General features: G+C 39.8%; 1 protein-coding gene across 2 annotated transcripts in view; it reads right to left on the reverse strand.

Moving 5' to 3' along the window:
* PLXDC2 (plexin domain containing 2) overlaps positions 1-14,367 on the reverse strand; it is a 674,841-nt gene that overhangs the window by 164,667 nt on the left and 495,807 nt on the right. For both annotated transcript variants that reach the window (XM_073581846.1, XM_073581847.1), the window contains exons 7-8: positions 9,441-9,540; positions 1,934-2,029 (exon numbers count right to left, since the gene is read on the reverse strand). In XM_073581846.1, coding sequence (XP_073437947.1) covers positions 1,934-2,029; positions 9,441-9,540 — 196 coding nt within the window. The remainder of the gene's footprint in view (positions 1-1,933; positions 2,030-9,440; positions 9,541-14,367) is intronic.

Here is a 14,367-nt window from a genome sequence, read left to right on the forward strand (position 1 = left end):
CGGAATCGGCGATACCCGATATTTTTTTCGCATCGGGCGATACCATCCGATACAATATTTTTGGGTATCGAACGGTATCGCTCAACACTGGTTGTAAGTGTGGTTCCGCAGCAGAAGCGCTCTAAAAACGTATGTTGTTCGTACATGACTTTATCTGTAAGTTTTATCAAAGTCAATGAAAAGGAGTTCTATTTAAAACATGACATATGAAAAAGAGACATAACAGTAGCTGAAAAAAACCCAATCAAAAACATGAGAAAAAAGCACTCAAAAATGAAAAAAATGCAAGTAACATAATAGGAGCAGAAAAACTGCAAAAAAACTGTAACACCAAGAACTCACCAAAAACTCATTGTGGACACATAGCCTTAAAGGGAATCTGTCATCCTTTTTTGGACTATCAGCTGCCGGCATTGACATCAGGGGCTTATCTACAGCATTCTGTAATGTAGTAGATAAGCCCCCGATGTAACCTGAAAAATAAGCAAAACATGTTATATTATACTCACCGGAGGGGGCGGTCCGGTCCGATGGGTGTCGCCGTCCGGTCCGGCGCCTCCCATCTTCATACAATGTCGTTCTCTTCTTCTCGACGCCTGTGCACTGCAGGACTCTGCTCTGCCCTCAACAGGGCAGAGCAGTGAGCCTGTGCCGGAGCCACGATAGGAAGGGAAGAAGAGGACAGCATCGCATGAAGATGGGAGGCGTTGGACCGGACCGCGACACCCATCGGCTTGGAGTATAATCTAACGTGCTTTTCTTATCTTGACTCATTTGTTCTTTGGTAGGATTTTAGAAATAGACCTATTGATCATGAAAAGAGCAAAATGGGAAAATAAAATCAAGCCAAGCCTTTCTGTCCTGGGTGGGAAAAAAATGTCACTATAATGGAAGCTATTTTTTTTCTTTTTGTCCTTTATTATTCACATCACTTAGGGTACCGTTACACTTAGCGATGCACCAGCGATCACGACAACAATATGGATCGCTGGTGCATCGCTAAGTGGTCGCTAGTGAGCTGCCACACAGGCATATCTCACCAGCGACATAGCAGCGGTCGAGGGTCGCTACTTACCGGTCAGACGCGGCGATCCGGACGTCCTCCCGCCCGCGTCCACGCGTCTCTCGCCGGCGCCACAGGAAGCCCAGCAGGAAGCGCCCGACGAGAAACGGTCCAGGACGTTCTCGCGCGACCAGCGATGAGCAGCGGGGGAGCGGGTAGGAGGTAAGTATCACACATAGCGATATCGCTAGCAATAACGCTGCTACGTCACAAAATCGGTGACTTTACAGCGATATTGCTAGCGATATTGCTATGTGTAACGGGGGCTTTAGATTCTCAGGGGTGGGGCTACAACATAAGTCAAATGTTTACACTATAGGAGCCTGTATTTTGGGATTGTCACTCTTTTAAATGTGTGCTTTTATAAAGAAATGCATGATTTTTCATTGAGAACTTCCTACTTTTGAAGAGCACAATTTTCCTTTGTCTTTTGGAAGTCAAACTTACTAAATAAATTCACACACCAAAAGCATGAAAAATTGCCATTTCTTTTTATGACTGTATCATATAAAAATATCTGTCACTTTAAAGCATTACACATATTACAATCTAGCTAAATTGCTTCACCAAACCTTTCTTTCCATACCTGTATCACATAAATCCATAAAATAATATTCAAATGGAATGAGTGCATCCATCTCTATAACGATAAGACATGGAAGATACACAACGCATATGTGATTAGGTAAGAGACTGTATAATATATCTTCTGGCTGTCTATCCTTAGGATGATATACATAACCTATATGTTTTTTTAGACATTTCTTCCATTAGAATAATTCTTCAAACTCAAAACCTCTTCTCAGCTCATTAAAACAATGGAGTGATATGTCCTTCCAGTAGTGACATATTATCCAGTAAATGACTCACTTGGAAGTGGCAGCATCTCGACTGCGGAGTAGTTCATAATTTTAGACATTTCCAGTTCCACCCTGTGATACTCAAAGATTGTCCTCCTGCGAACATCTGGCAAAATATAACATTGAAAACATCATTTAGAAGAAAAAAAAATGTTTTATTAAAGGGATGGCTACTACATGGACAACCCCTTCTCAATCTCTATGTATCTCCCTTGTAAAATAATAACACCTATACTCACTCTGGTGCCGGCGCTGTTCCAGAGGTGTCAGCACTGGCTCTCCTGGGGATCGCGTGAGATTGCTATTGGAAGCTGTCACTTCCTTTGGATGTATATGATTTATCCGAAAGAAGGGAGAGTGAAGCCAGCGCTGATTGGCTGCAGGGATCGCGTGATACAACAATGGCATGTGATCCCTGGGAGAGTGAGGGTGTGTGCACACGCTGCGGATTCTGCTGCGGAACCGCAGCGGTTTCGGCCCTGCGGGTCCGCAGCAGTTTCTGCTGCATTGTACAGTACCTTTTTAACCTATGGAAAATGAAATCCGCAGTGCACAGTGTGCGGAATTTTCCACGCGGATTTGCTGCGGTTTCAAAACCGCAGCATGTCGATTCTTTGTGCGGATTCCGCAGCGGTTTACCACCTGCTCCATGACAGGGGGCAAACCGCAGGGGAAAACTACAAGCTAAACCGCAGAAAAACTGCCGATAAACCTTTACCTGTGGTTTTTCTCAAATCCGCGCGGAAAATTCCGCATAGGAATCCGCAGCGTGTGCACACACCCTCAGTGCACCAGCATTGGAGGAGAGTATAGGTGTTAATATTTTGCAAGGGGAAAACATAGGGATACATCATATTGTAACTGGTCAAAATAACCAGTGGCAAATACTTTACAACAAAATCAGCTCCAAAGGGGATCGTCTTCTGTTGGAGCTGTGGTCCATATTTGTATCATCTGCACCTAATAAAGGATCGTCTGACTTCATCAAAAGACTAATAACATTAAAATAATGGGTACAGTCACTTGAGAATGAACAAAGGATGGATCGGAATGGAAGTCAATAAAATATTTTTTCCCTTCTTCTCTATGAGTCTTTTAGGAATTTAACTGAACCATTTAGAATCTCACAATATACTTCTCTTCAGCTCTGACATCCTTGAAATTGGCAAAAAAATAGTTGTCAAGGTTTATATCTGTGGCCCAATGTTTAACACTTTAGGATCAAATTAGTGGGTGGAGTAATGTTTAGAGTCGAGCAAATATGTTCGGAATCGGTCGACGAATCTGAATTTGCCATGTTTTTACCATATTAGCGCCCTATTCATGCCGGATTTATGTTTGATGATCGATTCTGAACATATTTGGTAATTTCTACTCCCATTGACTCCAACGAGGCTGTGTTCGGCGAATATTGCAAAAACAATGTTCTCAGCTGATCATAATCGGAAGCGAATTTTGAAAATTCACTCAACTCTAGTTATGTTGTCTTGTTAATTTATAAAAGAGATGTGATACCAGCCCCCTAAAAAAGTTTGTCATTTTTTAAAGACTTTGTGTTCTCATTGGTGCTGTGTTCTGTTTCATTTGAGATCTGATTTTTTTTTTCTCCTTTTTTTAAGAGATCTGATTTTTAATGGCTGGAGCAATGCAGTGAGCAGTGCTATACTTCTCATAAAAAGACACAGGGACATGACAGATCCTACTATGAGTCGATGACATTTATCAAGTTCCATTGGGATCTATTTGGTCATGATAGCAGTGTGAGATGAGATTGGTCTAGGAGAACAATAAATGAGCTCCTATTGAATAATTTTTAAATTTCATGAATTTTGTTCAATTACTTCATGCTTAAGTGATGATATGAATGTCCTTTCAACATCACATAGACTTATTTTGCCTTTTAAACATTAAGATTTATCAGTCGAGTATTTGGATACTATCTATCTCAGAGCACTAAATATTTTCAAAAGACTGGTAAAATCCAGGAAGATGCGATTCTTCAAGTTTTTCGAAAGGTCCTTAAAAGATTTCTTACTGTAATGACTTCCAATGACATCTGTTATTTCAATATTTCTATAACTTTTAGATTCTAAAATGTCAATTCTCTAGCCACCTAAAATGATTTTTTTCTGATGAATATTTCTTCTTTGGAGATTCTGGGTCCCACTGGATTGCACTTCAGGGAATTTACAAGAAATGTACGGCATTAAGTACAGTTGTACAGTTATACTAGTTGAAGACCTTAAAGTTCCGGCCTGATAGAAAGCAGTGATACAAGTATCCTATTTTCTGGCTTCAGACATTAGACATTTTGAATATAATTTTTCTTCCAACCTGACCTCTCTGTTCACGCAAGGGATCAATGAGAATCCAGGCCTTCCAAAGTCATAGGCAATTAGAGTAATATTGCCCAATTTGATGAGAAGTATGTATGGGGACCTTCTAACTCTCTCCAATGACAGGAAAGCGAAGGATTAATGGGAATCTGTCACCCCATTTTTCGAGTATCAGCTGCCGGCACCACCATGAGGGCTTATCTACAGTGTGCCTGCGCAGGAATCACGACAGGCAGCAAAGAAGAGGACATCACCGTTAGAAGATGGGAGGCGCCAGACCGGACCGCGACACCCATCGGACCAAAACCGGACCCGGACCGCCCCGGGGTGAGTATAATCTAACTCGTTTTTCTTATCTTTCAGGTTACATCGGGGGTTATCTACAGCATTACAGAATGCTGTAGATAAGCCCCTGATGGCTGTGCCGGCAGCTGATACTCGAAAAATGGGGTGACAGATTCCCTTTAAACAATTGGGTTTTATGTTCTCTAGAGTGATCATTCTCTGTAGACACCAGAGGAGTCTATCATCCAACACTTTATATAATGCTTAATATCAAATAACACAGAGGTTATCTTGAGACCTGCAGTAAACCTTAATTATGTAACCGGTCATCACTGCTAAACTCACTGTGTTCCAAACAACGTGGTGAGCTGTCACGTTCCTGGTGTCATTGCTCACCACAGCATTCGGATGTAGCGTAGTCGAGGATTGTCATGGAAGCTCATCATAACGGATTAACGGCAGAAAAAAACAAAATTACTTTGATTTTCTATTTTTTCTTAATAAAAAGGTAAAAGAGGGATTTTTGGGGGAGTTTTTAGTTCAATTAAAGGACTTTTCTCTACGTGTGTATGTGACTTTCTTACTTTTGACTATGGGGTAATAATGGGGTTGTCTGATAGATATATCTCCATTATTAACCCTTAGGCTTGATGTCAGAAGACATTACAAAGCTGACATCTCCAAAATAATGCTCCGCTTTCCAACGCACCAAGGCAAGAGGGAAGAGTGTGGCAAAACTCTACAATTGGTGCATCTAAGCCCACAGATTTCTGTTTTACCCTCGCTTGTTATCAAAAATAGAAAGGACCCCACATCTTTCTTTTTTTTAACACGGTTTGCTGGTCAATTACAGCCATGTCTATACTTGAGATGGCTGTGATGAGGCCAGAAGTGCCCACACATGGAAAAGCTTGTTAACTGGCTATGAGGCTTTGTTTGGGCTTCCGACCCCCAACAGTAACATGGACTTGCAGGAGAACTCTGTGTTTTCGGGATCTGTGCATGGACACTAAGTGTCCGGTAAAGACCATGAACTTTACCATTTGGGTTCACCCATCTCTATTTACAAGCTGTGTTACTTTCAAAAGGGGGTGCTACTAGATACTAACAATGCAGGGTGCCCAAACTTTTCCATCAGTCAATTTTCCTTTTTGCTCTTTTTAAAATGTAAAACATGAATATATATATATATATATACAGTATATATATATATATATATTTTTTTTTTTTTTTCCCTTAAAATACAAAGGAAATGTGTCATCTTTAACTTTAGGCCTTTTTGAGATTATTTCATCTTCAATTTGCTTAGCTTTTCACAAAAACAGTAATTTTGACCAGGGGTGTCCAAACTTTTATATGCCACTGTATATACATATATTATCTAGTACTCAGTACTTTTTTCGGCCCATGTGTATGGTTCATATGTGGTCCTTTGAAACCACTGATATTGCCTTGATCTTCATTTGATCTGTAATCATGTTTTTTAATAAATTCAAAATAAAAATTGTTATTTTTATATCGCTTGTCGACTCCAAGCTCTCTTCTACTTTTTTTTTATGCGACATCCTAAGTTGCTATGTTATAACATAATAGTATTATCTTATTGATAACCCATATCTGGCAGTACATAGGAATTAAAGTACTTGACTAATACTTGGTTAAAGGGGAATCTGCCACCGGAAGTTGCAGGCCTATGTAAATGGCCTGGGTCCGGTCTGATGGGCAGTGTTTCTTCTTTTTTCTCCACCCCATCTGTGGCCCCCATCCACGATCATCTCCGGTATTAGAGTAGTTCTTCTCCATAGTTCGCACGTGCGCAAAGCAATCTTGATTCGCGCATGCGCAATATGCTTTGCCCAACTGCTGGCAAGCTGATAATCATTACTGCGCATGCGCAGGTACACTATGTCCTGGAACACAGCAAAATACTTCTGGGACATAGTGTACCGGCGTATGCACAGTAATGATTATCGGCTATGCCCGCAGTTGGGCAAGGCATACTGCGCGTGCGCGAAGCAAGATTGCTTTGCGCACGCGCGAACTATGGAGAAGAACTACTCTAATACCGGAGAAGATCGCGGACGGGGGCCACGGATGGGGTGGAGAAAAAAGAAGAAACACCGCCCATCGGACCAGACCAGGCCATGTACATAGGGCTCCAACATCCGGTGACAGATTCCCTTTAAAACACGAACAAAACCAAGGAAGCGATGTAACAACATAAAAAAAACACAAAGCTGAGTGAAAGCCATTGTTTTTCTTTTTTTATAGCTTGCCTGCCTTTTGAACATGGAACAAAGACAGAAGCAAAGTTGAAAGTTAAAAGTTCGGCTTCTCTAGGGGATGATACATTTGCCTGTTCTATGTTTTGTTTTATTTTTTTCAGACTTCAAATTATAGTTTATGTGCTGTAAACATATGCTAAGTGTGAGCCAATGAGATGTAAAAAGACAAAGCAGACGGCTTTCATTTACATCCTTTTCATATAGTACAAAGCTAGTGATGTATAGAAATAACATGTAAAACTGTATTAATCTGCACCATGACAGATGGCCCACTACTTTAATAGCGTAGTTATAAACTCAAAAACAATCCACACCATAAAAACAATAGAAGAAAGTACTGTATATATATTTTTGAATATGTTGTTGAAAAATGCCATATATACCATCAAAGGTGCAACATGGAAGTGCTAAAGAGCATTTCGGCAATATAGATAATGAATGAAGAAAGTAACCGAATTTACAACTCAAATTAAATATATATTTATCATTATTAATACAAAATATATGGGTAGGGTTGGAAAAAAAATGCTCAGGGAACAGGGAAAGGACGCAGTACAATGGGAACAGACTGGTAAAATAGAATCAATTATAGCAGAGAAAAATAAATTATTATTAATAAATATCTGCCATAAAAATAATAACACACTATAAGATTATAAAGAATTAAGTAATAAATGGGTCCTCATACAAAAAATAGGTTGTAGAGCAGGGATGAAAAAACAGGGATTAAAAGAAAATATGATTTCATAAAGTGTCTGTGTAAAAAATCCCTGTAGAAATTATGGTAATCACAATGATTGGTAAGGGTGAGTATAAAAAAAATATATATATATATATTGCCACAAAATTATTATTACAAGATATCACATGACCAAAGTGCTAATACCAATATACTGCCATCACAGTATTCAACATTTGTGCAGAGTAAATGGACAGTGTGTACAAAGTGACATGTGCAAACAGGGGGGTTAAATACCTGCTGGAAAGGGTGATGATGAAGACCTGCGGACTGTCCCAAGGATGCATCCACCCCGACGCGCATTTCGGCGTTTGCCTGATGTTTTTATTGTCACCTTTTTAATCAATAAACTATATATCTTTTGTTATATATTGCTGGTTGTGGGCTTATTGTCATTTTTTCCCCTATTCTTTGATTTTGTATTTGCATAAACAGCGCTTCGGTTTTAATGTGAATATATAGATAGCTACAAAGTGATCTGGGCAGGCTAAACTTCTGTCGTACCCTGTCACAGCTGTAAAGCTGATGGCTGCTCCACAAAATACCCGATGATGAATAAATTATTTGATACCATAAAGCCTTGGCTTTACAGACCATTGGACCGTGGACCATTGCTCACATATCTTTGGAAATTGAAGAAAGGATTAAAATCTGTTGATGAAGTTGGAAGGACATCCAGAAGGATAGGAGAGATAAGTTAAAGAAGCCCTCCCCCTCCTCCTCCCATCAAAGTTTTTAACCTCTTAATATATTCCAATCATCATATTATACAGCCCTGTGTACTTACAACTGCTCATTTTGCCTTTCTACACAGTTAATTTTTCAGTTTTCTCTGCTCTATGTAGAATCAGAAAGTCTCCTTTCCCTGCATGAGTCATCCCCATATTCAACTCCTGATCTAACTGCTCTCTCCTCCACCCTATCAGAGACTTTTGCAGTGACTCATGACTCATTCAGGCAAAATCGGCCTCCTGTTTCTACATAGAGCTTAGAAGTATTCAGCTAGATAGTTTTTAATCACGTGATGTCATAGACCTAATGGAAAAGAGAAGAATTAACTGGGCAGAAAGGTAAAATAAGAAATTGTAAATACACAGTTCTATATAATATGATGACCGCAATATATTAAAAGAATAAAAATTTTGGGAGGGCTTCTGCAACAACTTTATAGGATGAACTTAAAAAATGTAAAAAGTATATACCGGTATGCAACTCTAAATTATGAAAAATATTATAAAAATAAAACGGGTTTCAATAGTGGAAAATCCAACTAAATTTTAGATATGGAGTTGTCATAGAATAGATAAACAGAAACAGCCTCAGTCTTGTTCTTTGGATGTACGTTGTGCTGCAGTTCATCTCCATTCACTTACATGCGGCTGCGCTACAATTCCGGATACAGATCCAATGGATTCATGGACCCTCCTGGTGCTGTTTATAAAAAAGCCGTACCATTTTCTAATTATGGAATCCCGTTTAATGTCATTCGGATAGATCAGTTTTTCGCTTATTTTTTCCTTTCGCTTAAGAAAACTAATAAAAATAATACAATTAATGACATTTAGACAAGTAGTAAATTCTCCACATAGCAGTCCCCTCTAGAACATAAAAGTGCCATGATGTGTCGTTAGGATGGTCCTTGTGGACTTATTGCACTTCACTAACACTGCTCTACATGATGTAATTACTGATCATCCCTCATTACCACTTTATCATGATGATAACTGGTAAATGGAAAAATCGTGAAGAAAATTAGGCTGAAAGATTGTGTATTGGAAGCTGGAATTAAGGAATATCCATTGTCAATTTATGGTCTTCTAATGACTTAATGTATTACAAACTTAAACACTTAATAATATATCATACACTTACTAGGAATCTGCTGAATCTTATGGACCACGACAAAAGCATCCGACAGTCCAACCTTCACAGGATGATTGGTAGAGCTGATCTCCATTACTGGAACTGGTATCTGGAAGACAAGATTTTATAATTATACTCAAGCTTATACTCAAGTTAGATAGAGATAGGCTTTCTAATTTACTGGAAGGCAGTCATTTTTCCTAAGGAGCTGTAGATTCAACATTGCTTAACAAGGACTACAACACATCAAAAATTATTTAAAAGTTTAGTTAAACTTTAAGGATTCAGCTTTCGGACATAAATTCGATACAGTATAGAGACAAGCTTGAAAAGCACTTGACACTTTGCAACTCACATCACATTGCATCCACCGGTTTTCCACACAAAAATACACTAAGCATAAACATTTCATAATAGAGTATCGTAAAACAATGTTTTCTTCAAAGATGATCATCTCCTGCCAAATTTGTTGAGCCAAGAGATAAGATAAGAAAGGACCTGTATAGAAAAGCGGGAGACAGAGGATAATCCCTGGAATATCAGAAGCAGGGACTGCAGAGACTGTGCCATGAGGGGGTGAGTATGAAAGGGAGGACGGGGGGAGCCATGCGATATTCACCTGTCCCCATTCCACCGCCGCGTGCTGCTCTGTCTTCCGCATCCTCTGGCTGTGACATTCAGGTCAGTGGGTGCAATGACATGGTTAGTGCATGCCCTCTGCCTGAACAGTCTCTGCAGAGACCTGGAAGACACAGCAGTGCACAGTGGTGGAACGGGCACAGGTGAATATCGCAGGTGCCAGTATCCCCACCTGCTCAGGACACCGGCACCTGGCCCCTAGCGACAAGAGTTAAGTATGTCATTTTTTTTAATCACAGCAGCATCATATGGGGCATATATACTATGGAGCATCTTATGGGGCCGTAACCTTTATGCAGCATTATATGGGGCATCTTATGGGGCCATCAACCTTTATGCAGCATTATATGGGGCATATATATCTATGGGGCAATGGGGCATTTTATGGGACAATCAACCTTTATGGAGCAACATATGTTGCATATATATCTACGGAGCATCTTATGGGGCCATCAACCTTTATGGAGCAGCATATCGGGCATATTCTATGGAGCATCTTATGGGGCCATCAACCTTTATGGAGCATTTTATGGGGCATATTATTCTATGGAGCATCTTATGGTGCCATTATTAACCTATGTGTGGCATTATATGGGGCATATTTTTTGTATGGAGCATCTTATGGGGCCATCATGAACTTTATGGAGCATTATATGGGTCTCCTGATTCAATATGGATATTCAAAAACATTTAACCTACTGATATCTCAATTAATTTTACTTTTATTGGTATCTATTTTTATTTTTGAAATTTACCAGTAGCTGCTGCATTTCCCACCCTAGGCTTATACTCGAGTCAATAAGTTTTCCTAGTCGTTTTGTGGCAAAATTAGGGGCCTCGGCTTATACTCGGGTCAGCTTATACTTGTGTATATATATGGTAATCAGCTTTATGCTTTTGCCAATGAGACAGCACCTTACCCTACTAAAACTCCCAGCTTGCTACTGCAGGTTGTCAGATATAGATTTACTTGACTGGTTCACACTCCTTGATTGCATATCAGGTTGTTTTAGTGTTGTTTTTATTGCTACTGACCCTTTTTGTGACTATGCGTTTGTCTTTTGATTTGGTAACTAGACAGTACTCCTGGTTCTGACCCAGCTACCTAACCAGTACTGTCAGTCAGCACCAACAGCCAGCAACCAACTCTGTGGCCCTAACACAGCGGTCCCTGGGGAAGTCTACAGCCTTGTACAGGTGTTAAAGAGTGAACGCCAAGGCCAGGGTTGGATCTGGTAAATGGAGTGGCTTGTGTAATGCCTGTCCATGGTAGCCATTGTTTGGAGCTGCATGGAGACCATAGACAGAGCTAATTTGCATAAGGAATAAAAGTTAAATCAACCTTTTTATAAAAAGAAGTATACTCTGGTATATAAAGGCATACTCAGCCATAGTAAAACCATAAAGATAGCATAAAAAGGGTGAAAATAGCAGACTGATGTATTCTAATGTTAAGTCATCCCCGTCACACCACGGCTAAGCTTTGTGATTGGCAGAAGAAGATTTCCCACTGTTATTAGATAAAAAGGAAGAAATAGGGAGAAATCTGCTGATGGACTTCCTTTAATATTCAACGTATCCCAAGCATCCGGACCTGTGGTTTCTATTATTGGAATGGATTTGGTAGCAAGAAAAAAAAAGAAATAAAAAATTACGATGTTACCGCTCTCTTTGTGTGTAGTTATAAATATTACAATTTATTACATTACGCTATTAGAATATCAATGTCATTTATATGCACTTTACGTAAGGATTTTTATGGATGTCGCTATGAAAACGAAATAAACCCATCTTTCATTTCTATAAAAGCAACGAATAGAGAATAATTCAGCGATGATATTTATGTGTTTGAGAGATTGACAATAAGAAAGAAAAACATGAAAACAACTGACTACCAGATACGAAGAGAATAAGCGACAATAATTTTTTAAATAAACTTGTCTTGACCAAATTAAAGCATTTGAGAGTTTTACCAACCCAACGATTTCAGCACAAATAGCTGACTAACCAAGTTTATTGGAGCTTCTTGTATCTCCAATGACGGATAGTGTTGGGGATGAGAAGGAGCCAATCCTTCAGTTTACAGGGGAGATAATCAGCTGCGAGACGTGTCCAACACTCGCTTCACTCTCCATGCTGAGAACATATGAGTGCTTGATCGGGTTCAGATCTCATGTGTACAGGATTGTTGACAGAAAAATAGTTGTCTGCACAACAAACGTTTGCCCGACAGTTATCTCATGTGTTTTGCCGACTTTAGAAATAAATGTGAACAGATTAGAGTCTAATTGCTACGGCTTACGTGTCAGGAGGATTCACTAAGCCACAGGTTAGGTCGCAATGTCTGAAGGAAAAGGCACAGCGGGCAGGACTTATGGACAGGGCCCGTTTTAGGCAAAGTGAGGCCCTAGGCAAAAGTTTAAAATGGGGCCCCAAATGCTAACATATTGCACATCACACAAAAGCATTTCGGTTGTATTTACGTGCGCAGAGTTAAGGTCACTAAACGAGCGTGATCAACAATATTGAAGTAGTTCAACGCTTGTTTCCCGGCCTCTTTTCACCGGCTGAGGAATAATGATGGGAACAGAACAATCACTATTACATCAATCTGTCCCCATACATTGTCATGTTATTAGCAGCACATCTACAGTTTACAACAGCGATGTGCTGCTGAGAACAATGATTTTTGTTCCAGCATAAACAATCCAATCACTCGATGAATATGCAGCATTTTGCTTGTTTAGTATAATACAACCCATAGTCCTCCATATATTATAATGTGCTCCATAGTCCTCCATATAGTATAAAACACTCCCCATAGTCCTCCATATAGTATAATGCACTCCCCATAGTCCTCCATATAGTATAATACACTCCCTATAGTCCTCTATATAGTATAATATAACTCCCTATAGTCCTCCATATAGTATAATACACTCCTCAGTCCTCCATATAGTGTAATACACTCCTCATAGCCTTCCATATATTAAAATACACTCAGTCCTCCATATAGTATAATACACTCCTCATAGTGCTTCATATAGTATAATGCACCGCCATAGTCATCCATGTAGTACAATTCAATTCCCATAGTATAATGCATCCCATAGTACTTCATATAGTATAATGTACTCTCCATAGCCGTCGACACAGTATAATGCAGCCCACATATAGTATAATGCAGCCACCCCAAAGTATAATGCAGCCATCCCACAGAATATAATGTAGACCCTCAGAGTATAATGCAGCCCTACCATACAATATAATGTAACCCCCATAGAATATAATGCAGCCCCTTCATAGAATATATGGTTGCCCCTTCATAGAGTATAATGAAGCTCCCCCATAGAATATAATGCAGCCTCTCCATAGAATATAATGCCGCTCCCTTATATAGTATAATGCAGTCCCCCATAGAATATAATGTAGCCCCCTCATAGAGTATGATGCGACCACCCCTCATAGAATATAATAAATATAATACTGTCCCCCATAGAATATAATGTAGCCCCCCATAGAATATAATACAGCCTCCCCCATAGAATATAATACAGCCTCCCACACAGAATGCAATACAGCCCACCTCCCAGTCCCCATAGAGTATAATGCATCCAACCCCCAGTCCCCATAGAATATAATACAGCCCCCCCATATAATACAGCCTCCCTCTGTCACGTGGATCTGTCCTGTGTGACATGGTTCGCAGACCGGTAACTAAAACAACAGGACGTGGCACGTGATACTGTCCTGTGTGACACGGATCGCAGGCCGGTAACTAAAACAACAAGACAAGGGGTAGGGAAACAGTATAATGCATCCACCCCCCAGTCCCCATAAAATATAATACACCCCATATAATACAGCCTCCCCCATAGAATATAATACAGCTCCCCATAGAATATAATACAGCCTCCCCATAGAATATAATACAGGCCACCCCCCAGTCTCCATAGAATATAATGTAGCCACCCCCAGTCCCCATAAAATATAATGTAGCCAACCCCCAGTCCCCATAGAATATAATGTAGCCACCCTTTCACTAGTCCCCATAGAATATAATGTAGCCAACCAACAGTCCCATAGAATATAATGTATCCACCCCCACAGTCCCTATAGAATATAATGTAGCCCCCTCATAGAGTATAATGAAGCCCCCATACAATATAATGCAGCCCCCATAGAATACAATGTAGCACCCTCATAGAGTATGATGCGACCACCCCTCATAGAATATAATAAATATAATACTGCCCGCCATAGAATATAATGTAGCCCTAATAGAATATAATGTAGC

This window comes from Dendrobates tinctorius, unplaced genomic scaffold (genome assembly GCF_039654945.1).
Source record: "Dendrobates tinctorius isolate UK_male_01 unplaced genomic scaffold, ASM3965494v1 ptg000070l, whole genome shotgun sequence".
Taxonomy (NCBI): domain Eukaryota; kingdom Metazoa; phylum Chordata; class Amphibia; order Anura; family Dendrobatidae; genus Dendrobates; species Dendrobates tinctorius.